Source organism: Coffea eugenioides, chromosome 7 (genome assembly GCF_003713205.1).
Source record: "Coffea eugenioides isolate CCC68of chromosome 7, Ceug_1.0, whole genome shotgun sequence".
NCBI lineage: Eukaryota > Viridiplantae > Streptophyta > Magnoliopsida > Gentianales > Rubiaceae > Coffea > Coffea eugenioides.
This window is the reverse complement of record NC_040041.1, coordinates 3,075,219-3,094,483: the sequence shown is the minus strand read 5'-3', so window position 1 is coordinate 3,094,483 and position 19,265 is coordinate 3,075,219. Positions and strand designations below refer to the sequence as shown.

Here is a 19,265-nt window from a genome sequence, read left to right as displayed (position 1 = left end):
ATCTTCAACCCCCCCCCAAACTGACCCGTTTATTTTTGCTTTGTAACCGTACCCTAAGTCCTAACTCGAGAGAAAGAGGAAAAAAAAAATTCAAAAAAACTCGGGGGAAGGGAAACACAAAAGTTCGAAATGAGTTCACCTGAAGGCCCCAAGATGAATCATCTTCGCTGTCGTCTCTCATCAGTCCCTATCTATGATCTCCTGGGCTCTCCCCACCTTCCACCTTCCACCTCCACCTCCTATAAAAGTTAAAAAAAAACTCTTCTTGTCAGCTCTCCTCATCCCCGGACTCTCTGGTCCCTCTCCATGGCATTTTGCCTTTAAACAGAGATAAAAGACAGGGCCAAACTTAAAACGGACAAGAGCCTCCACAATTTATATTGCTAGTAAATAATTGTCGGATAAGAGCTTCGAACTTGCTAGACAAATTATACACCGGGAGTTAAAATAAATATTTTGAAACAGTAGTAATTCTTAACTACGCATTAACAATTGAACAGCTTAGCTTAGCCGTCTTTGAATCTGATGCATGATTATTCATTAAACACAAGGGATTGTAGATGGCTTCTGGCTCCGGCTATAGTAGCTAGAAAGCCCTCTCTTGATCTAGCTTTGAACATGGCACGGGTCTCGTAGACTATTTTGACTTTTTCACACACCCTAATGCACCTTTGGAGAAGGGAAACAATTAACAACAATTCCCAGTAAAAATTGATTTTGCCTGCTGCGTCGCATCTTCTTCACTAGTAACCCTGGCATACCATAGAGAGAGAGAGAGAGGGAGCATGGTCCATGGAGACTCTTCCTAAACGTTAACGGCTACATTTTCAGCGGCCCGAGAGGACCATTATTTGTCAGATGTTGGCAGATACAATCCACGTGACACGTGACGGCAACTGCAGCAAATTCAGGTACTTTCCGCTCGTACTTGGCGGGAAAGCCCTTTGGCGGGGAGGGACCCATCCCATCTCACTCTTTAGTCTTTTCTGATTCCTCCGCCTCAACTCCGGACCAGTCCAAATCATTGACCCAAAACAGCAACACCCCACCCCCCCCACCGCCACTATCACCACCAGCCCCGTCTTTTTTTTTTTTTTTTTTTGAAAAAAAAATGGATAATCTTTTATTGATTCATCAGTCATCACCCTTCTTCCCTGGTGGTCCAGAAAACAACCAACCACTGCTACTCACAAAATCCCGGCCGTCACGGGTCTTCATGCTCTAAAACAAAAACAATTAAATGCTGGCAAAAATCTTGCAGAATCAAGATTGTTGACAAATGAAATAAGATCCTGAAATTCAAATCTAACTATCGTTACATTTTTTTTTTTAATGTTCCCCCCCAAAAATTTACTCCACTAACAGATACCCCACTAAAAGGGCAAAAAAAAGAAAAAAAGAAAAAAATTTGTGGAAGGAATTGGATTTTTGGGCCGCTTGCTGTTGCATTGTGTGACCTTTCATGCAGGTGAGGCTTGGGAGGTGGGGTCGGCGGAAGATGGCATATCGGGGCCAACCCGGCAGCCTTCGAGCATGTATACGATATCGGCCATGGTGGGTCGGTCTAGAGGGTCTGGTGCAGTGCAAAGTAAGGCCACTTTTATGCCTAACAGGAATTCTTCCCATTCTGATGATTCGGGGTCTAGCTCCAGCAGTCCTGGTTCCAACAGTTCTGATATTTGCCCTCTCTGCAGTTGCCTCTTCACCCATTTCACTATGTCTTCGTCTTGAGTGAACATCACTGGCCGCTTCCCCGTTAGTAGCTCTAACAACACGATGCCGAAGCTGTAAACATCTGATTCCTTCGTAGTTTCGCCCGTTACTGCTGCCTCTGGCGATATGTAGCCTAGCGTTCCCACTGATGTTGATGTTGAGGGCTCTGCTGGGGTTGCTACGGTCAGCTTGTTTAGGCCAAAATCAGAAAGATGAGCTTCAAAATCTGCATCAAAGAGAACGTCTTGTGGCTTGATATCTCCATGGACCATTGCAGCGGTGTGGAGAAAGGCAAGCCCCCGCGCGATGCCCAGTGCAATTAGGTGCCGCATTGGCCAATTCAGGACATGGCCATCCTGGTGCGACGCTTCTTGAAGCAATGTGGCTAGATTTCCGTTGGGCATGTAATCATAGACTAGAAGCCTGACATCAGGAGGGCCGGCATAATATCCACGAAGAACCGTTAGGTTCCGGTGCTTCACTTTGCCTAGTGATTCAGCTTCTTTTCTGAACATGTTCTCGTCCAGTGACCCATCAGGGAGCCTGCGAATAGAGAGCACCATTCCATCATTGTAACATGCCTTGAACAATACCCCATATCGCGTTCTGCTCAACACATTCTCCTCGTCAAACTGCCTTGTTGCTTCTATGGTTTCAGCCAATGTGATCTTGTTGTTGAACATGACAAGTTTGGGACCTCCATTGTCCCCACTGCCACGACCGCCACTTGTTCTAGTACTTGCTCTTGCTGGACTAGGCTTCTTTTCCCCAGTAGCCCCTTGTTTGAGCCTCTGGCGCCACTTCAAAAGACTGTAAACGTAGAAGCAACAGCAGGATAATGTCAACAAAGTCCCACTTGCAGCCACAGCAATAAACAAGATTAGCCTATTCCTCTTATCACCGTTATCAGCTTCCTCGCATTTTTTGTCCAGTGGCTTCCCACACAAGGCCTGATTACCCATGAAAACTGAAGAGTTGTTGAACCTGGAACCCACAGCAACAGGAATCTCACCTTCCAATTTATTATTTGAAACATTGAGGTTGGCCAAGCTTGAGATGAGTGCGAGATTTGCCGGAATATCGCCGGTCAAATTGTTTGAGGAGATATCGAGGGTGGTTAAGTTCGACAACTTTGATAATGAATCTGGTATATTACCAGAAAGATCATTTTCTCCTAATTTAAGAGAATTTAGCGATGAGCAATTAGAAATCTCTTCCGGTATTTCACCTGTGAGATTGTTCCTACGCAAATCAAGCGCTTTCAAGCGTGACAAACGTGAGAGATCAGCTGGAATTCGGCCGCTCAAAGAATTCGAGTGCAAATCCAAATTTTCAAGAGCTGAACAGTTCCCCAGCTCAGAAGGAACCAAACCAGAAATGTGATTCTTAGACAACGACAGAACTACTAAGGATTTCAGGAATCCAAATGTAGAGGGAATATTACCAGAAAATAAATTGGAAGAAAGATTTAAGTACCGCAATCCCATTAAGCTGCTGAAACCTTCAGGAACATCCCCAGATAAACCATTCTCCTGCAATGCAATCACTTGCAAGTCAGGCAAACCCGCGAGATCAGCCGGCAACTCCCCCGAGAAATTCTGTTTGCTTAAATCAATAGCAGTCAGCTTATACAGATTTCCAATGCTAGCAGGAACAGCACCAGAAAAACCACTGCCACTCAAATTCAGTACAGACAGTTGCCTTAAATTCCTAAAATTCGTGGGCAAACTCCCAAAGAATTTGTTTCCAGCCAAATTCAACATGTTCAAATTGCCCAGGCTGAGCAATTCCTCAGGCAGGCTTCCATTCAAACTATTATCTCTCAAGTTAAGTGACTCCAGCTGAGTAAGGTTACCGAAGCCAGAGGGAATCGAACCCGAAAACCGATTTCCACCCAGCGATAAAACCTTCAATGCCTTGAGCTCAGCCAAAAAATCAGGAAGTTTTCCCGGCCAACAGATTTCCCTCAAGATCCAAAGCTTTCAAATTCCCACAATTCGTGATCCCAACAGGAATGTCACCCCTAAATGAATTGTTCGCCATCCTCAACTCGCCCAATCTCCGCAAGTTCCCAATCTCCACAGGTATTGAACCCGAAAAATCATTCTCAGAAACATCCAGGGCTGTCAATGTAGTAACATTCAGTAAAAACCAAGGAAAACTACCGCGTACTCGATTGTGCTGGAGCTCTAGAACCTCCAAAACGCTGAAACAGGGCCCTGCTGACTCAGCCGAATCAATGCCTGTGAACTCATTAAACCCCAGCTGAACGTTCCGAATAGAAGGCGGATAAATCGAAACGTTGCAAAACATCGAAACGGGTAATACACCCGAGAGATTGTTATGCGACAGAGAAATGACAGCAAGCTTCGGAAGAGCTCCAATCGCCGCCGGCATTACGCCGCCAATGGCGTTGCCTTCGGAGCTCAAATGCAAGAGAGACGAGCAGTTAGCGATTGCAGAAGGCAATGTACCTTGCAAGTTGTTGTAGTCCAGCCAGAGGTACTCTAACCCCTGAAGCTGCCCGATGCTCGCCGGAATCTCACCGGAGAAGTGATTGTAGGATAAGTTGATGAGCTGGATCTGTGAAACATTCGAGATGCTTCCGGGTATTCCGCCGGAGAATGAGTTTGAAGAGACGTCGAAGTACCGGAGGTTTGTGGGGAGGTCGCCGGGGATTTCCCCAGATAGTTGGTTCCCGGCGAGGTTGAGTATTTGGAGGTTGGTGAGGTTCGAAATTTCAGGCGGCAGGGCGCCGGAAAATGAGTTGTACTGTAGGAAAACAGAATGCAAGAGGACACATTTGGCAAGAGATGACGGGATGGAACCGTTGAAAAAATTGGAGCGGAGACTTAACTTGCGCAGCATGCGCAAGTCAGAGATTTGTGGGGCGAGTGCACCGGTGAGCCGGAGGCGCGGGAGGCGCAGCTCGTTAACTCGTCCGTTGTAGCAAAACACACCCCGCCAGTCGCAAGGCGCCGAGGGGGTCGACGGGTCCCAGCCGCTGAGCGCCCCCAGCGGGTCATGAAGGCTGGCTTTGAAAACCGTGAGCGCCCGAATCTCGGCTTCAGTATCGGCAGAAGCAGCCAAGGATAACAAAGGGGTGCAGATAAATAAGAGTGAGACAAGGATGGTGATTGTGGCCATGGTTGGTTCTTCACTTGTACGCGTCTTTCTGCGTTTCAGATGTGCTGTTGTGGGGAAGAATACGGGTGCAGCAGGAGTTGATGAAAGTGCGCAGCGGGAGCGTATTTTAGCAGCAGAGAACAGGGATAAGAGGAGGAAGACAGATTGGTGGTGGTGGCGGTGGCGGCCATATGGTTGCGCCACTATGGCGCAGGCTACAGCTTACAACACAAACACACACACACACTACTACTTTTAGTTTTATTACACAAAATTAACTTCACTTCACTGTACACTCTGCACTGCCTGCTTTTACTCTCTCTCTCTCTCTCTGGCGTCTTATTATTAAGTCTGACAATTGCAAGTGAACTGTGAGGGTTGCAGTGGCAGTGTGTGTGTGTGTGTGTGTTTACAAAAACAAAACCAGGTGAAGGAACACTTTTCAAAGGTGACCGGGGAAAGTCATATCAGATGGGAGTGGGTTGGCTACTTTTAACCTCTAATGGGTTGAATCATTGAACCCCCAATCTTTCTTACCGTCCTATCGCTCTTCTTAATTCTTGTCTTCAAATCTCTCTCTTTTTTCAATAATTTTTCTGCAAATCTTTCGCTTGTAAGTACTACGAACTCAAAGACCTTTTAACTCGCTTATGAAATTGGTCTGCTTTACAATAGACCTAATTTACCGACTCTCTAATTACCCTTTCTTTCTTTGGTAACCAACATTAAGCGAGCAGTTAAACCAAACACTCCTACAAAATATGTAATGAATGAAGCATGGATGTGGTGTAATTAAAGGAAGACGAAATTAAAAATGTTTAGAAGAAGGAGTTGATTGACTAATTGAAGCTGGCTTTTGGAAATGGGGCAGAGAAATCACAGGGACGTTTTATGATGATGATAAACTGGGGGTTAAGAGATCCATTTGTAATTATAACCCAGAATTAAGAATAATAATTTAATACTGCAGCATATATCTGGGGCTGATTAAACAGTCCAGTGGTACTAATTCATAAAGTTTGGTTGATTTGATTAAGTGATGTGATGCCAGGGAGGAAAGGACGTCTCAAATCACGTCCTCTTTTTGCCGGGATTTAGATCCCTCCATTTTTTCTTTCTCTCTTTGGGGATATTGACTTGCCCTTTTTGAGCTTTTTCCCTTAATTTGCTGAGTTGGAGCCTGCTTTGTGCAGGGGCTCTTACCTTTTTATTTGCTGCTGTTGTTGTTGTGGTCAAATCAGATGTGGTTCCAATTCCATTCCATCCAAAGCACAGCAGCAGGCCAATGAATGAATGCTGTTCCCACTTACACCACACCTCCTCAGAGGTTTTTTTTTTTCCAGTTTAACACATTTTTTTTGTAGTTTCAACCAACAGCCTCTAGATGTTCGTCACTCCATGACTTTAAGATTTGACGGGGTGTAAGGTTAATAATTTAAATTTTGTTTTTCATCCAATGTTACGGATGTGAATTCATACAAGTGTATAGTATATTTGTTTGATTTGATGATGATTCAATTTCCGTCGATTCCTTTTAGGTTCAGTTAAACTTTTTCTTAGATTAGATTAAAATAAGATAATATATAATTATAAATAAAGTGACGATGATAAAATAAAAACAAAAGAAAAATTTTGTAGTTTCGACTCAAACAAAAAGCATAAGAACAGCTATACTGTGCCTATTTTGCTTGAATTCTTGAGTGAAAGTCCAAAAACGTGTAATATTTTGACATATGAAGATGTTTCACGATGCCAGTCGCATGGGACCTATGGTAGAACTATTATTATTATTGATAGTATATATAGTAGAAATTCAAACATGTGGGGCATCAAAAATCTAGAGCTCACAAGCCTCGTGCCAGATGGATGACGGCAGTAACCATTCTATACTTTAAAAACAACTGGAGAAACTGTGGATGCTGGGGAATTTTTTTCGTTTTCTTTTGGCGGGACTGCTTTGTTTGTGCTTCCTCCCAATTTCTTTTCAAATTGGATCATTTTAGCCCATTCTATTTTTTCTTCTCTTCTTGTAATATTAGCATATAAGTTTTGGGTTTCGGTCACATACGTCAAATTTCCGAGTCTCATTCTTTAAATTTTTTTCTGCGAAAGAAAAAGGAGAATTTGAATTCTGGATCTTTAAATCTAAAAACTTCCAAATTAAATAAGGTAACAAAATTACAACATAATGACCCCAATTGGCTGTGTATTTATGTGTATGCTAGGACATTAGCTGTCGATTTTCTCATCTTTATCATTTTCCTCTCAAACACTTAAAGTTGCCAAATACTTGTTCGGATTAAATTTTTTTAAAATAATCACGATAATACTTTTGATGATGTGATACTTGTGAGATTAAAAAAATGATTGAAAACATTCATGATGCTAGTAAATAAATTTTTTAAAAAAATAGTGACCGATCCAAGACACGTTGATACTTGATATGAATAGGAATCCCATATTGAGCAGCCAGATAGGAGTGATTCAACCCGTCATTCGCTCCAAAAACCCAGTTCATAAAAAACCCAGTTTTTTGGCAATTAATCTAAAACCAACCACCTATACCTCATATCATAAAGTGATGGTGTTCTGTCGACGTTAACACAGTGAAAAGTTTACCAACAAAAGAGAAGATCCATTGAAGACTCAAACCTAAAATTGCCAACAAATTAAGCTATGTCATAACTCAGAAGAGATGATGCTTAGCTTTTAGACTCTTAAATATGGTGAAGCCCACTATAACTACACAAAACAGCAGAAATAATTGCATTACTGGAAAAAGAAACAAATTTAAAGGGAAAAAAAAATAGAGTCATGGCTATGATCATAATTTTTTTTCTCCCCCTTTTGTCACTATGTCCCATCAAACAAAAAGTTTGTTCATATGATACTACAAGGCTTGCTCCGATTACCAGACCAAAAATATAGCATGCACTGCATGCCATTATTGATTACCATTTCTCCTCTTTTTCCATTCTATTTTTTCCTTTTTATTTTTTGGGCGTAGTAAACCATATTAAAAGAAAAAAAAAACTACCAAATGGATTTTATGGGGGAGAGGTGATTCTCGGAGAATGATGTATTATTCCAAATTCAAACAAAGTAGACTGGGATTAATTTTTTCCTCCTCGGGTACAGCAATAACACTAATGAACGCCGGTCAAACCGATTAGTGTTTGGTTTAGAATTGTTGTAGTCTGAATTAATTAGTGCATAATGGACCCAATATGGATGCCCCGTATCATGCGTAATAACTAATTGGTTCTCAGCTTCCATTGTCAGATGTGGTACTAAAAAAATACTACTGGATTTGGAGCAGTAATGACAGACTAATTAGTTGTAGTAGTTGACTTCTCTTTTCCTGCCCACAATCTTCCCCCCAAAACCCCCCACCCCACGCCCCAATGAGAGTTATTGATTGTTTGGATTTTTATTTTTAGAAGATTTTGTAAAAAAAAAAAAGAGTAGTATAATATTTGATATTTATAAAGTAAAAAAATGATTAAAGAATATATTTACGTTTTCTGCGAAAAATCATAATCTAAACAAGGAATTTTGTAGGAGGCCCAAAGAAAAGCTATATTTATAATGTAAACAGACAGATTTTGGAGCATGAAGCCCACAGCCAAGCCCAGTAGCTTTTGAGTGGTCTTGTAGTCTCCACGCCATAGACGAACCCAAGCAGTACTTTTAGAAATTTCTCTATATTAATGTGTCAACAACTAATTGCTCCAAGTGGTCTTTTCTTTAAAGGTTTTTTTTTTTTTTTTTTTTGTAATTTTGTTTAGCAGGAAAAAGATGAGATTTAAGAAATGGAGAGGGGGCGAGAGATTAGTTTTCTTTAAAGGTTAATGATTCCATATATCCTCCATACTCCGTGTCACTTAAGTCAATATAAAAACCCAAGAATAATAGACGCAACAATTGGAGAAATACTCATTAAAGTTGAATAGTTGAATTTGATCAAAACTTGTGCTAACACCTATGAAAGAGGTGAAGTTATTAGGAAAATTATATGAGGAATAATTTTTTCATTGCAAGGGAGATATGATTTGTTGACATTATATGCGCATCCAATAATTCGACTGTTGATTTCTAGATTAAGGAACCGAGACTTTTTTTTTTTTACCCCTAAGGCACGAAACGAGAACATAGATAGCAGTAAATGGCAAGAGACATGGAATAAGCAAGACCAAAAAAGAAAAGACAGAAAGCCCGAGAAAAAGGTTAGCTCCATTGGGCTGCACTTTAGCTTCGCTGAGTACGCTGTACCTCATATGACCTACTTGTTTGCTGACCCAACTCAATCGGCCCATTCTTCTACAGACAAAACTGGAAAAGGTGTAACAAAATCATCAAGAATCATAAGTCTGCATTGTAACAAGTGAAATTGTATTCTTATAATCTTGACCAAAAAAAAAAAAATTCTTATTTGAATTGAAGAATGGCAAGAAGAAAGAGTGATTAAGTCTGTTTTTGATGACATCATATCTACCAATTTTCGGGAGAAGACGAAAAAGGAAAAAATTGGGTGTGAAAATGTGGATGTAAAGCAATAAGAAAAAGAGCATATCAGGTGACACCAGAGGTCCCAACAAAAAATCAATAATTTGTTGGGCGAAACAGAATACTGAATTGAACTACGTCCTCTGTTTAACTAAAGCACTACTAAAAGTTGGAAAGCATTGCCAATTGAATCTCATAATCTTGCTTTTCTATTTTGTTTTGTCAGTTTGTCGTGCTCTTTTCTCATGCAATATTGCTTCCTTTTTTTTCCGAAAAAAGAGAAAAAAAAGGAAGCCCACACTGCTCAATTTTATTGACAATGCTACTGGATGGAAATTGTTGGATCCTTTTTGTTTTTGACAGCCAAAATATGGCTGTTAAATGATGTAAAAGGAAGCCAGCCTAAGCGATTATGAAAATGATGAATCTTATATACACTATTAGTGTATATACTATCACCATTAGATATATGACATATGCGTAAAATTTGAATTTAAAATCCAAAATTTACTCACGTGTCATCCATTCAATCGTGATAGTTTACTCTTAGGAAAGGTTAAAAGTACTAGGTTGATCGAGAAAATAGAAAATTTATAAGAAAAAGGAAAAGAAGTCAGTTCATGGAAGAAGATACTACACTTTCTTTGCCGGCAAATGATATGGAGTGCACGCGATTAACAAATCTATGTCAAACACAATGACATTGATCATAGACCTCAGTTCATAAACATTTTTATCTTTGTGTCCGTCAAGACGAAAATTACATAAACAAATATCCCCATTTCTTCTATTGTCGTCTTTCCGAAAATTTCTCATGCCATGCCTAATTTATAGTAGCAAATTAAATAAATAACTGAAGAAGCATTGAAAGACTCCATTAAAAGAACTTAAAATTCATCAAGATATGTTCATCTTTCTTGAAATTTTCGATCCCATATAGCAGTGCATTAGCAAAATAAACCCCCCAAAAAAAAAGTACTGAAGACTTCCATTAGAAGAGCTTAAAAACCACAAAAGAAAGTTATATGTGGGCAAGACCTTTTTCTTTTAGATTGTCCATCCAAATAGACTCACGATTGCGTGCATTCTTGCTAGTAATTGCTTTAAACAAAAGCATGCACTCTTTTTTGTTTCACATTCACCAATCCTACGAATCTTCCTCGTTAAAGAACTTGGATTTTCATCTCAAAAACAAGCTCGAGACTTTTACTGATTCGTTTAGTTGATATTTGCTAATTAAAAGGTGTAACTTCGTGGTTTTTTTTTCAAAAAACCTTTTACTTGTCCCAAGAGCCAAGAACAAGAATTCATATCTATGCAGTTTAAACCATGTCTGCTACTGGCGGCCCCTTTTGTGCAACTGAACTTGTCGTCATCATCATTGGATGAGTTTCCTGGATCATCCAGCAATTCCTAAGTGCTACATAGGAATCACGACATTCAAGCAGGATAGACCAGATTAGGCAACCACCAATGGGTACGACAATAAGTGTATAAACGATGCAGCTCGATATGACTAACTTGGGACGCTGTCCAGAGTGATCAAACCGCCTTATCATGAACTTCATTAACCAGTACGTAAATAAGCAGGCCAATACAGCTACTAAGCATCTCCATATAACTTTAAGCGGATGATAGAATGGTGAGTGATAATCCACCGTTAATCTACTCTCCATCTTTTGATTATCATCCACCTTTTCTCTAGTCTCCATCTTTCGCTTCTGATCCATCTTTTCTGCAGTCTCCGTATTGACACTTAGTGACCGGTATTATAACTGGCCAAAAAATCAATTGCCTGTTTAACACGCTTATTGGGATGTTTCACAAGGCAATATTATGTAACGAGAGGACGAAAGGATTCAATGTTATGGTTGTGTGAAAATTTGGGGATTAATGTATATATAGAGAGAGAGAGAGAGAGGAGGGGAGGATTTATGTTTTGATTCAGTTATCAAATTGCGTCATCCGCGTCCTTAACTTTTTTCTTTCAAGAATCATAAGAAAATCGAGAAAAACAAACTTTGAATCAAATTTTTGAAGTCGAACATGTTTAGAAATAGTGTGTGTTTGGCAAAAAAATTATTTGAAATAATTACTGTGAACTCTATATTTGCTAGAGAATTGGGAGTTCCTATCACAGTGCATGATTACTTGACAAAGATTCACTGCAAAAGCCAGCTTTGCTTATTCTTCCTTTTTTCAAGCTTATCCTTCTCTTTAGCAGTAGACGATGACTTGCGAGCCTGAAGCCCTAAAGCCGTAAGACCAACAGCAGGATACTGGCACTAGGGCTGGAGCTGAACCAAGTAGCTTGGCTCGAACTCGCGAGCTACTTGGTCAGCAGCTCGAGCTCGAGCTCGAGCTGCTCGTTAGAGCTATCGAGTCGAGCTCGATCTTGGAAATATGATATGATACTCGAGAGCTCGATGAGCTCTATCGAGCTTTTTATAATATATATTTTAATTTTTATTATTATAAAATGTCAATAATATCCTTTATTTAAAATTATATATAAAATATTAATTTTTATTACTTGAGCTTGATTAGGCTTGATTGAGCTCGAATAAGCTAAATTGAACTTGATTTGAATTAATTACATTTAATTAAACTCGAGCTCGAGCTCGAGCTCGAATTTTAAAAGCTTGACAAGCTCGAGCTCAGTTATTTTCCCTCGAGTAGTGCACTACTCGAGCTCGACTCAACTCGACAGCACCCCTAACCGGCACAATACAAAAACCGGGAAACTTGCCTCTCTCTACTGGCATTCCTTTCAACTCTTTCAGTGTAATTACACCCAAACCTTATTTTCGCTCTTCAGCATGTGGTATGATGTATGTAAGACAAAAAAGTAGATTAAAAATTGTAATTATGATGCAAACAAAATAATAATTGAAAAAATAATGGTTATCCAATTCTTTTTTCCGTTTTCCTTTCTGGGCGGTCAAGAATTTGGATAGTACAAATTAATTCACAATTGGTGAGATGAACACTAACACAAACAAAAAATGCAAATATAATGAGACTTGAACCAAAACCATAAGTTTTGGCCATTCAGCAGCTATTAGAATAAATCCGCAACCAAATTGCTCATGCATCAAACAAATCTTTATTATGTGCTTTAATTAGGCTGAGCATAAGTTTTGGCCAATCCTACTCAATGCAAGTATATAACAGGAGGAGTAAGAGAGTACAAATTGTAACATCATTGGGGAATATACGATGCTCCCTACAATCAATCTGCAATCAGCAAGCAAATTTAAGAATATGGACAAACCAAAGGCGAAACCCACCCAATTAAAAAATTTGAGCCTGCAAAGGTTCTGAACAATTGTGTGAAATCTTCCTCTCACGAACTCCATTCATATTCATCATTTACAAAAGAGATATCAAACTCCGTTTGAAACTATAGGTTTTTGATGAGCTTCGAGGTGTAAAGTTGAGTCCAAACATCTCTTTTGGAGCATGTTGCCCTGGTTCAATAAGCCCGACCACCTTGGCAACAATATAGGCACTGTCAGCAATGTGGTTCATGTCTTCTGTGTTGGTCCACAAGCGCTGAGCCAACTGTAACCTCCTGAGTTTTGTGTCAAGCCCAATACCCCACTTAAGGAAGAGGCTTTGCCTTTCTTCTTCTGAGAACTTCTTCAGCATTTGCTTGCTTAGCGTCCGCCTTTCACGACGAAGAGCCTTCATACTGCATTTTGAAATTCCAAAAAAAAAAAAAAAAAAAAATTCAACACAAGCAGAGATAGCTTCTCCTTTGGCTTGGTTATCCGACTCTACATGCAATCTATCAACACATGGAACGAGTTTCTCTATAACTGAATTTTTAGTAGAAGCTGCATATGCATTCACTTAAATGGTTTATCATGAAGCACTTTTAATGCTGCTACAAGTGCGAGAGATGAATAAAGAAAAGAAGAGGCTCGTTTATTGTGAGAGGCACATTTACATACATCTAGCTAATAAAAAATTTAGTTTTCTTTTCTAGTGAACTTTCAGCTTAGAATAAGCACTTTACCTTGAAGCGAGAGATACTGTCTGACCATTTAACATAGTTTTCTCTCCTCGAGAAAATGTATCCTTGAGAAAGATCATCCTCCTCGTCTCTACCTCCATATATATGGCATCTGTAGGATCACCTTGGAATAGAAGGTAGAAATAGGTTCTATGCGCTAGTGAAACACTACAAGCTGCCCAGAGTTCAATAATTTCTTTTTGAAGCCTCTTGAATTCAGTTGGCCAATTCCTAAGACCGACGTGCTCGTCTTCTATTGGATCTAAGCCAACATCTTTAACAATCTTCATAGCTTGGCTGGATTTTTCTTCTGATTCTTTTATCTGTAAGTACCACAACCAATTGATAGATAATTCAAAGCCGCAAAACTTCATGTACTCTACATTATACCACTAAATATATGGAAGTCTTGACTACAGGCCTTTAAATAGAGCTCAAATCTATTTGGTTTCTTGCACGATCAAAATTTACAAGAAAATCTGTTTTAACTCCTTACTTATCCTCGGCTAGGATTCATTGAACAAACCAGAATTACGAGTTGACAACAGTTTCTAGTTTTGCTAAGAGAATAAACCTCAGTTCGCTCAGAAAAAGCAATGAGGATAGACATCATGTGGTAAAGGAACAGGATTACCAGCAAAAACACTTAGAGTAGTCACTATCATAAAACATGGTTTATAAGAAAAAGACTTAGGAATCAATTAAACACAACTATTATGCATGAACGTCTTACATGCATCACAACATTGGAGACACTTTTAACTTGGGCATGCTTCTCTGTCAATGTGAATTGCACTTGTAATGCAACTTTCACATTATTCTCTTCCTTTCATGTTCATATTCAATAAAAACCTTTGAAGCTAGAAATAATCTTATTGAAGAGGATAATTTTAAAAGCCAATTTGTATATGTAGTAGGTGACACAAGGTTGAAAGCAGAAACGTTATTTTTGCCCAGATAGAGAGAGAGAGTCAAAATGCAAAACTTACAGGATTGTCAGGAACTTCAGTTTCAGGATGAAGCTCCGTTGTCCTTGGGCATGTATCAACCCTGATAACATTATCAGTGTTAGAAGATATCTCATTTGACGCTTCAAACTTATTATCAACCACATTCTCTGCAGAAGGGTGAGAACCTTCCCTTGATAACCTTTCCACATCAAAATCAAATTTCAGCAGTTTCCTCTTAATACCCTCTTTTCTGGCAATAAATTCTCTCTCTGACCCATCCGGTGGAGTATTGTTTGTCATAGTAATGCTTGCATTGCAGCTTCTGCTTTTAGTCAATGACAAGCCATTTGAACCAACTGAGTCCGCTAGAAGATCCTGAAGAGGAGATGAATTTGCAGTAGGAACATAAGAAGAATCAATACAATGTAACTCTTTCTCATCCTTCGATTGTGGCAACACCAATTGCTCATCTTCCATTAATGGCAGTGATACAAGTTCTTTATCTTCCTTTACTGCAATTGGTGCCAGTTGTTTTTCTTCCTTGAGTGAAGGTGATGGTGATCTTCTCTCATCCTCCAATGGAGATGATTGTAGTTCAGGAATTTCCTTGTCTCCACCAGTTATTGATAAAGCATTGGATTGGTGTTCTAAAGGACATGGATAACTAAAGTCTTCCACTTCAATGCAACGAACTTCCTTGCATAAGTCTTCTGATGTTCCACTGCTTCTTTTGTCCATTTCCTCCCATCCTTGACATGATTCACTTTCGCTAAAATTAGAAGAGAGTACTAACATCCTTGGAGAAGTATTGTTATCCTGAAAGTTGTTTACAAAGTCTGGTACCCGGATAAAGTTATCCTCAGAACTACTCCTGCTGTTTCCACAAGAAAACGTTGGAGAATCTAACAGACTGGATGTATCAGGTACTGGGTGTTCAGAATCTGGTGACTCATGGATCCGCAGGTGAGGGTAATTCCTCAAACCAATCTGTTGACAGATGGTAACTAATAAATATGGAAAATGCGTGTCAAGTAAAACATATTTAATGGCTTTTTATACAACTTACCCCCCTAAGAGAATTTCTATCTTGTCCAAGAAGCTGTAGCAAGTCTTTGAGTTGAGATTGAGCAATATCACGCTGTAGAATCAAATTTTTTACCTCCTTCTCAAGCTACAGAATTGTCAAAGATTGATCGTGAGCTAGTTTGTCCCCAAGAATAATTTGTGACGTCCTATTGATTTCCACTAACATACTTTTCTTCTAATTATAAGTTCTCTACAAAGAAGAGCAGTGGTATTCTCCAATAAATTGCTATGACAAATTAAGCTGACAGCTGGTGAAATAAAAGAGATAATAAGTTGGGCACTAATGTACCAAATCTACAGCAAACCATCCATATTTCTAGCACAATATGTTTCCGAAGATGTGTAGCAGATTGTTAGAATCATTACCTCTTCAATTTGATGATCTTTGCCTCGAAGTAGTGCTGCATAATCTGATGTTACAACAGTAGTTCCAGGACTTCTCAATTCACTCTCTAGTCTGGCCAATTCCCTCTGCAAATGCTTTACCAATGCCTTTTCGGACATGACAACATTAACTTGTGCATTGGTGGTTACTTCTTTGGCACAACTGGCAAAAAGAAGTGTATTTCTTGATTGCTCAATGTGACTTCGTGCAGGGCTCATAGTGCAAATGATGGCTGTTCTGGCATTACCTCCTAAGGATGACTGCAGTATGCGGGTTAGCTTAGAGTCTCTGAAGGGAACGTGTCCATTTTTTCCCTTGCTGCATCATTTATGAGAAGGCAAAAATAAATCGGGATAAATGAAACAGTACATCAGTCAAGGTGTTGCTAGAAGAATTTCGACATGCCTGAAAGTAGTTAATCTTTAATTTTCCTGTAAAATGGACAGAAAATTGAAATATGGAACTTAAATAACTAAAGAAACTCTTTCCAACCATCCTGGAATTAGCTTCTCACTGTTTTATCTCACTGAAAACATTTACCTCTTTATCTAGGAAGTTACAAACACAGAACAATTTGAGTAATACTTCTGTGATGCATTAAAATGAAATGATGCCATGAAGCCAAATTAGTAATTTGACTGTCCAAAAGGTGCTCTGGATTATAGAAAGCTAAAAATTAGAACAATTTAGAGAAAAAAAAAAAACACTAACTTTGTTGAGTCATTGGCATTATGCAGGGAGAGTCAATTTAGTCAATGTCAGATGCAGCACATCAGTGGTAAAGTGCCATAACAGTGTCAAGCTAACAAGCAAAATTTCTGGATCTGTTCAGGTGACATTAGTTATATATTACGCAGCAGGGACTTGAGATTAATTCTTTTGCCACATTGGCAACTGCATAAAAGACTTACCTTAGCTTGCGAATCACAGTTCCCAGGGTTAGCAAACTGCGATTAATGTGGCAGCCTTCTTTTAATCTTGTTCCTGCCGATAATGATTGAGATGCACGCTCACTTCCAGCCAGATCTACAAAATTCTAAATTAAAACAGCACAAAAAAAATTACCACAGCCTTCATCAACAGTTAACAATATCTCATTTCCAATTTAGAGAATCAACCTAACAGAAAGTTCATACCACAGTAGCTGCAAGAGTGCTGTAATTTTCCCTGCCTAAAAATTCACGGGCAGAGCTTTCAACCATCTGTCAACAAAAGGAAAGCGTGGTTTGAGTTCTGAAGTTTTGGGCTCATGAATGGAAACAACAAAGGACTTTTAACCAATAGGCGTACCAATCTGATGATTTGGTGAGATCTGGAGCTTGTCTCATTGAGCACGGTCTCTCCTATCTGTCTTTGAGCTGAAACAGTAAAAAAAAACAACATTATAACTATTGAGCTTCTGACTGACCCTAAGAACTTCTCAGGTTATTCTTACCTTCGCAGACAGAAAGGAGTTCAATCACATGGTCCCAGTCCCTTACAACTTCCTCTGTGAGTTTCTCAACAATGGTCCCTCGCTGTTAAAGTAGACAAGAATAAGGTAATTGCCAAACGAATACTAACACACACCATAGGAAGACATTTACCTCCGGATCATCTAGAAGTCGAAGGGGAGTGGTATCTGTGCTAAGGAGGTCTCTAACACATTCATTGTAGATCTCCAATGCCGAGAACTTTAGAATGAATTCTCTTTCCCTATGCTGAAAACCAAAGCCATGATGTGGAAGACAGATTATAACCCCAGGAAAGAAAGAACTCAAAATACTGAGAAGTTCATGATAAGTGGGATTTAGATTACCTTCTGTATGTAATCATATATATCTCCTATGGTGTATTCGGTAATTCCAGTCATGGTAAACGTTTTTCCACTGCTTGTTTGTCCGTACGCAAAAAGAGTTGCTAACAAGAACATCATCTTTGGTAAGTACTAATACATTGAGCTTGAGAACACCAAGAAACTTGTAAAGTTCAGTCTAATGAGGCAAAAAAGAGAAGAAGTTCAGATATGTGCTTACCATTGATTCCGCCAACTACTGAAAGAGCAACTTCCTTAGCTCCTTCTTCATATACCTGCCTTGTGGTGCAATCACTCCTAAAAGCTCTGTCTAGAAGCAAAACAACAGAAACAAAGGAAAATCAGAAAGAGTGTCCAAGTCATGAACACTGGCATAATCGATACTGCTATAGCAGCACCACTTGCTAGCATAACAGAGCAGCAGTTCTGAAACAGCATAGACAAATTAAGCATGAATAACAGAAACAAAAAAAATTCACGTAGAAAATTAATCATACTAACTCTATATTAGGATAAAAATAAGAATGCTAAAGCAGATTGATCACATAGAAATGTTCAATAGTCTCATTTGCCACCTCAGGACCAAACTGGAAAAAAAAAAGGATGGAAAAGATCATAGTCAAGCGACAAATACCAAAAGGAAAAGTTTCTAACAAAGGCCTGTGACCTTTAATTTCCCCTTAAGATAGTTCCAACTCAAATTTTCCTCCCTTTTCATCAAGATGCAACAAAATTGAAATCTAAAGAATTATCAGAAACATAAAAGACCATAACAATCAAAATAACTGACTGAAATTGAAGTCTTACATTCATCTCCTTACCAAATGTATAAGCTGTAGGGTACATTGACCGCTCAGAGGCAGAAAGATTAGCATTCTTGTAGATAATTGTAGTGTCATTGATGCATTCCCAATCTGAAACGTCATTCTTCAAAATCTCCTTCTCATTCAAAGGCCTCAGTCTGACTGACACAAATATACACTCCTCATGACCACCTCTCGTCACCTCCTCACCTCCCTCCATTATGCCCATCCTCACGGCAAACAACAACCTACCCCAGAAAAAAAAAATGGAACCAAAAAAAGGCTATGCTTTGAACCGACACATTTGCCTGTCAAGAAGTGTATGGATTGATCTCTACAGCCTCTATTTCTTTCTTCATAACAAGCAAAAGGGCCGGCAAAAAAAGGCAGCAATCGACCATATAATGATGATTGATAGATAGATAGATATCTGGAAACCAAGAAAAACTAATGATAAGTCAATGGAAATCCAATCATATGTTAATGCCAGTGTCTTGTCTTATGCATTGAACATGGTTCTATATGTTCTTTCTTTCCTATGATTTATATATTTGCCAAATGGTCCCCGTTTACAGACTGTCAAAACGAAGCTTGATGATTCTCTTGAATGTCTTATTCCGTTGGGTTAGTAAAATGCATTATTAGCTGTGATTGAGAATGTAATGTAAACAAATGCTTACTATTGAAGAACTCTTACCTGGGGGTTTTTTTAATTGCTATAAAAATCCAATCTTGACCTTGGAAATAGAGAGAAATTTCAGATTCAGGGTCATTTTCAAGAATGTTGGAGAAATGATAGTGATGGTTTTCCAGGATTTTTGTATTCTAGTATTTCACCATCTCCTGTTCATAAACTCTCTGTTTCTTCTGCTCCTTTTGCGGT

General features: G+C 39.1%; 2 protein-coding genes across 2 annotated transcripts; both read right to left on the bottom strand.

Annotated features, from left to right (window-relative positions):
* Window positions 1–1,298: 1,298 nt before the first annotated feature.
* Window positions 1,299–5,005, bottom strand: LOC113778425 (probable LRR receptor-like serine/threonine-protein kinase At4g36180). The gene is given in 2 exon segments (XM_027323833.1): window positions 1,299–3,662; window positions 3,664–5,005. Coding segments are annotated over 2 exon segments (3,399 nt in total). The 5' UTR covers window positions 4,861–5,005; the 3' UTR covers window positions 1,299–1,460.
* A 7,423-nt stretch (window positions 5,006–12,428) lies between these two features.
* Window positions 12,429–18,881, bottom strand: LOC113777607 (kinesin-like protein KIN-7F). Its single transcript, XM_027322756.1, has 13 exons — window positions 18,401–18,881; window positions 17,800–17,889; window positions 17,583–17,683; window positions 17,371–17,484; window positions 17,220–17,301; window positions 17,075–17,142; window positions 16,921–16,986; window positions 16,696–16,820; window positions 15,766–16,102; window positions 15,380–15,484; window positions 14,353–15,300; window positions 13,367–13,686; window positions 12,429–13,039 (listed from the first exon to the last, which is right to left on the bottom strand). Exons 1-13 carry the CDS (start codon window positions 18,609–18,611, stop codon window positions 12,718–12,720), a joined length of 2,889 nt encoding a protein of 962 aa, XP_027178557.1. The 5' UTR covers window positions 18,612–18,881; the 3' UTR covers window positions 12,429–12,717.
* Window positions 18,882–19,265: the final 384 nt, after the last annotated feature.